This window comes from Syzygium oleosum, unplaced genomic scaffold (assembly GCF_021117445.2).
Source record: "Syzygium oleosum isolate NSW1041296 unplaced genomic scaffold, Sole_v2.1 Sole_v2.14, whole genome shotgun sequence".
In the NCBI taxonomy this organism is placed as follows: domain Eukaryota; kingdom Viridiplantae; phylum Streptophyta; class Magnoliopsida; order Myrtales; family Myrtaceae; genus Syzygium; species Syzygium oleosum.
Window position 1 is genome coordinate 5,621,940 of NW_026607498.1, and position 5,805 is coordinate 5,627,744.

Here is a 5,805-nt window from a genome sequence, read left to right on the forward strand (position 1 = left end):
ACTGCAAAATGCTTTTGAGAACTTTGTCTGTTCTTTTCCCCTCTAGGCAATCTGTAGTCTTGATAAATGTACTTCGGCTTGGTTGTCTATCATACGTTGATCATCTCTCATTGGCCGAGCTACGAGTCTCTTGTTATTCTACATTGATGAACATCCATGGCGCCAAAGGTGGAAGCGCATTTTCAAGAGAAGAATACAGTGAACTAGCTGCTTCATTCATGTCATTTAAAGGCATAGAAAATTACCTTACACTAGCATTTACATATTTTACATGTGCATTGTATCGTCAACATATGCTATAGTAACAGTCACACTCTCACTCACATGTACATGGCAAACATTATGCACGTACTATACTCAGATCAGGAAAAGGGGCTCAATCCTTCACTTCCAGCATGGAGGGAACTCACTGCTCCTCATGCTAGTGCCTTGGCGAGGAGAGGCGTCGCCCTCGAATGATTTCTCCATGGATTGGACATCCCAGCCTCCATCTCTCCAATATCCATAGTAAACTTCTGGAATGTGTGCAACCTTCTGATAATCCTCATCCTGCTCGTCTCTCACAAATTTCTTGACCAACTCATCAGGCATGTCAAAGAACTCAAGTACTTTGAGCTTGGTCAGATACTCAATGCCTGATGGCAGCTTCTCCAGTAGCTTGCAGCGCTGAATGATCAACTTTTCGAGGCAGGGCATTGCTCCTTCCTCCACTTCCACGGATCTGAGTTCGTCAAAATTGTCGAGACCCAGAATTCTCAGCTTCCTAAAACCTTTGGATTTGAAGCATAAGGTCTTTCCTTCGTAGACCTGGAGCAGCTCGAGATGCACGAGATTGGGCAGACTTTGCAGTGATACAAGTGGGTCATCCTTCAGCCGACTCCATCGTAAGTGCAACTTGACAAGACTATTGAGACTGGCTAACCAGTTTGGTAGTATCTCGAGACGCCCTTTCAAGTAGATCCTCTGTAGCAATTGAGGTGGAGATGTAAGGTTTTGCAGATCCAATATCTCGTCGTCCTCAACCGAAGCCACAGATATTGCACAGAGGTTGGTTAATTTCGCTATGGATGAGCACAAAGCCCTTCCATCTTCTTTCCTTAACTTCAGGATGCCCAACCTGCTTAACTGCGTCAGCTTCCCGAGCTCTCTCATTATGTTGTCGTTCCTCTCATCGTCCGCCTCTATGTAGCACAACTTTTGAAGGGACTGCAGAGCCCCGATCTCCGTGAGTGCCTTGAAGCCATACTTGTAGCACAAATAGGATATGTTTTCATACCGATACACCAAGAGATGCCGGAGTTTTTGCAGCTTCAAGATTTCAACAGGCAATCGCGTCACATTTGTATGCTTAAGATCTAGTGTCTCTAGGTTCTGAAGCCTCCCTATTGAAGTAGGAATTGTTTTAACTTCGGTGTGCCTGAAGCTTAAATATCTTAGGAAGTACCAGTCAACAACTTGAACTGGGAACTTTGACAAAGGTGTGGCTTGCATGTCTAAGACATTAAGCAATTTAATGTCACACCCTAGGACAAGGTCAATGAATCCCCTGTCTACACCGAACATGTATAGTGAGCGCAGATGAGAAAGTGACCTGTTTTGCTGTGCAGCTTGCAGGCTGTTGTGCAATGAAAGGCGGCGAACTTTATCTGGCCACATGTCGGTCTGCTCTTTGGCGATTGTTGCAAAGCTTTGATCTCTCGATTTTGAAGTTATTATTTCGACGCTGAGAGAGAAAGCGTAAATTTGGAACAACTCCAAAGAGCTCGAAATTTTATTCAATAATATCTTGTGCTCTTGATTACAAGACGGACATCTTATATATAGAGATATGACTCCTAATACTAATAGAAACCGAATAATTAAAGAAACTGCTGAATGGTAATATAGGAAGCGCCTTACTGGTAATATAGGAACTGCCTAAATGATAATATAGGAAAAGCTACTCTGGTAATATAGGAAAGCTGCCTAAATGATAATATAGGAAAGCTGCTTGAATGGTTATTTTCCCCAAAATCGGAAAACTGCGAGATTTCCGGTGATTACGGCGATCACATTGTTCAAGATAATCACGGGTTAAGCTGTTCTACATCATTCCCTCCTCTTCGGGAAAAACTCGCCTCGAGTTATGATCAGGATAGAGGGTGTATCGTAAGCATGATACTCAAATAAGTCTGCCACATTAAATGTAGGGGAAATGTTGAGATCACCGGAAGTTCAACTATATAGGCATTATCGTTGATCTTCTTTAGGATGCGGCAAGGACCAATCTTCTTGTGCTTGAGCTTTATTATAGGTACGTACGGGAAAACGCTCCTTTCGTAGGAAAACCATTACCTCATCGCCTCCTCAAAATTTTCAAACGTCGCGTTTGTCAAGCATCCTCCTTATACTTTGAATTACTCTTCGGTCTCAAAGTAATTTTAGTCATTTTCCACACAAAAGAATACGTATTCTCCCTAGCTCGGTGTATAGCATCAACATCGTATTGCCATGGTCGACCCGTAAAACATGACACGCATCCATCTCCACGGCATCACGGACAATAGTATCTTGATATGATTTTCCGATTGAAATAGGCAAACGGCATAATTGGTTTAGCTTAAGTTCTCTGCTCCCTTGCGTATCCACCCGATCGTGTAGGGCGCGGGATGCGGCTCCGTCTTTAGTTGCAAGTGATCCACCAAGGCCTTTGACACTATGTTCTCTCCCGAATATTAAGTCGCAAACCATTAATGTACCTAGCGGTTTGTTGTGCCTCGGACTCATCCAGATTATTACGAGCGGTGAGTCGAAGGAACTCTTCCGTATAAGCTTGGACCGATCTATTCGATTGTCGGCAATTTTGGAATTGCTGAAATAACGATTGCTCATAGTCCGTTGGGAGGAACCTCTTCTTCAACTTGTTTCATCGACCCCAAGATCGAATAGGAGCCTTGCCTTGTCGACGTCGCGTCAATTGAGTCTGTTCCCACCAAGGTGAAGCGCCACCTTTCAACTTGTACGCCACAAGTTTCACTTGGCGATCTCGTCAATATCCATAGCGTCGAAGAATTTTTCAACCTCCCAAAGCCGTCAAGGAAATCTTCAATATCCAAATTCCATTGAAAGTAGGGAGATCTACCTTTAGTTGATCGCTCGGGATCTCGTCGATATCCTCCTTGACGTCGATTCCCACGAACATACTCCTCCGGAATCCCGGTATCGGCGACCACCACGAATCGCATCTCCTGGAAATCATCGTCTTCGTCTTCCGTATCCTCGACATAGTCTTGACGCCTATGTCGGGGAATTCCTCCACGCCCCATAGCATCTTCGGGATCACGAACGATAGGAATTCGCTCGGCTGGAAGAACGCCCGGGCGCATGGTTTGTGGACAAACGCTGGATGGCATCAAGGATCTCTTGAAATCTCCGATCGGTTTGATCCACGAACCGATTGAACTCGGCCGCGTAATAGGCTCGTTCTCACGGCCCCCAGCGAGCGGGAGATTGACATTCACGTTATTCACCATCGTCACAGGAGAAACCTGCTACGATATCAAATGGCCAATGAGAGAGAAAGTGTAAATTTGGAACAACTCCAAAGAACTCGAAATTTTTATTCAATAATCTGTGCTCTTGATTACAAGACGGACATCTTATATATAGAGATATGACTCTAATACTAATGGAAACCGAATAATTAAAGAAAGCGCTGAATGGTATTATAGGAAAGCATCTTCTTGGTAATATAGGAAAGCGCCTAAATGATAATATAGGAAATTGCCTTACGGTAATATAGGAAAGCGCCTAAATGATAATATAGGAAACTGCTTGAATGGTTATTTTCCCCAAAATCAGAAAAACTGCCGAGATTTCCGGTGATTACGGCGATCACATTGTTCAAGATAATCACAGGCTAACTGTTCTACATCAATTTCCCTCTGGAAATCATGGATGCGGCACAACTTGACCCTTCTGTCGGTTGTCGTTTCGGCCACTTGCACTAGGCTTCTGTTCAGGAGCTCGCTGAAGTAGTCCGTTCCAACTTCTTCGAGTGTCTTGCCTTCCTTTCTCTCGACAAACCCTTCCGCTACCCAGAGCCGGATCAGTCTCCTGTGCTCGATCAGGTGACCCTCGGGAAATATACTCAAGTGCAAGAAACAGGACTTCAGGTAGTACGGCAAATCGCTGAAACTGAGCAAAAGCACCCTCTTCAAGTTCTTGAGCCTGTCGTTTCCGTCAATCTCGGCACGAAGGTTGCGTCGTACCACATCCCATTCATCAATCCTCCGTTTGTCTTTCGCGGCCAGAACACCACTGATGGCCACGATTGCCAGCGGTAGTCCTTCACACTTTCTCAAAATGTACTTACATATCTCCTCCAGGTGGGAAGGGCAAGAGTTCCCCTGAAATGTCTTCCGACAGAAAAGCTTCCACGACTGTTCCGGATCGAGTGGTTCCATGTTTTTGACCAGCCCATTGAACTCCTTGCAGGAGGTAGATGCCAGATCAGCATTCCGGGTTGTGATGATCACCCGGCTTCCGTGCCCGTTGTTGGGCAAGGCATGCTTGACTGCATCCCATTCTTTTATGTGCCATGCGTCATCAAGGACGATCAGGTACCTCCTCTGAAGAAGAAGGTCCTTGATGATCATCTTCAGCCAATGGCTATTCATAGTGTTGGCTCCTGGAGGGACTGGTTTCCTGATCACCCTCATTATCTGATCAAGCATATCTTTGAGTAGCTCTTCGATCTTGCAGGAGCGAGAGAGAGTGATCCAAGCGTACACTGCAAAATGCTTCTTCACAGAGGGGTCTTCATAGACTTGCTTCACCAGAGTGGTTTTGCCCAACCCTCCCATTCCCACGACGGAGATGACCTCCCGCCTGTGTGCCCCGTCAAGTAACTGCCCAATCAGCTCGTTCTTCGGCTGCTCAATGCCCACTACATCAGTTTTATCTAGAAGAAGGGCATTGCCTCGGTGGTCCTGCCATGTGTTGTCCAAGCCAGTCGAGCTCGGATCTTGTTGAGCCCTGCTGAATTTGTGGCGCAGCCTCCGATGCCCATCGCATATGCCCTTTACTCTGGAGTTGATGCGCTGTATCTCGGACGTGACACGGTATCGACCCTTCAGGTTCTTGATGCAGCAGGACATCCTGCTGATGAGGGCAGTGAACCCGACTCCGTGATCGTGTCTCAGGACCAGCGAGAACTCATCGAGCGCATCCTCCATGTCGTAGGCTGTGTTTCTCAACTGCTTCACCCACACTTTGACTTCCTCATCGCTTTCCTCGAGGGAATCTGCGACCCTGAGGAAGGCTCGGACTCGCTCCAACTCTCCTCTCACTGAGAGGGCTTCTTCTCGAACGCCTGTTAGGAACCGCACCTCATTCTCAAAGAATTGTGCGAGCTTGTTGAGTAGGTGAGTCACTGGGCTCTCTGCCATGCCTCTACTCTGGTGGGTGGTGGTGAGGTTTTTGATTTATGTAGTGCCTAGAGGCTGTAGACTGTGGTTGCAAAAGTTGAGGCTTTCACAGTGTCTCAACCGTTGAACTGCTTTACTCTAGTGAAACTTATATTTATAGCTTCTTTCTGTGGGATCTATGTCTGCTCAGCACATTGTACAAGTTTGGGTTTATTTTAGTGATATCCCTTTTAATTTTGCATGATCCTGTTAAATATTTCTGCGTTTGACAGCAAGCTATTTAATTTTCTTGTTTCATGTAGAAAAGTCTGCTAAGATTCATAAGATCAATCGTCTAGTACTTTAGTCATTTGTAGTTTCATCTTATCTGAATAAGCTATTTGTCAGCAGAAGTAAC

The 5,805-nt window shown here is 45.6% G+C and overlaps 1 protein-coding gene across 1 annotated transcript; it reads right to left on the minus strand.

Annotated features, from left to right (window-relative positions):
• Positions 1-212: 212 nt before the first annotated feature.
• On the minus strand, positions 213-5,574 carry LOC115691843 (disease resistance protein RPM1-like). Its single transcript, XM_056317672.1, has 2 exons — positions 3,904-5,574; positions 213-1,723 (listed from the first exon to the last, which is right to left on the minus strand). Exons 1-2 carry the CDS (start codon positions 5,427-5,429, stop codon positions 385-387), a joined length of 2,865 nt encoding a protein of 954 aa, XP_056173647.1. The 5' UTR covers positions 5,430-5,574; the 3' UTR covers positions 213-384.
• Positions 5,575-5,805: the final 231 nt, after the last annotated feature.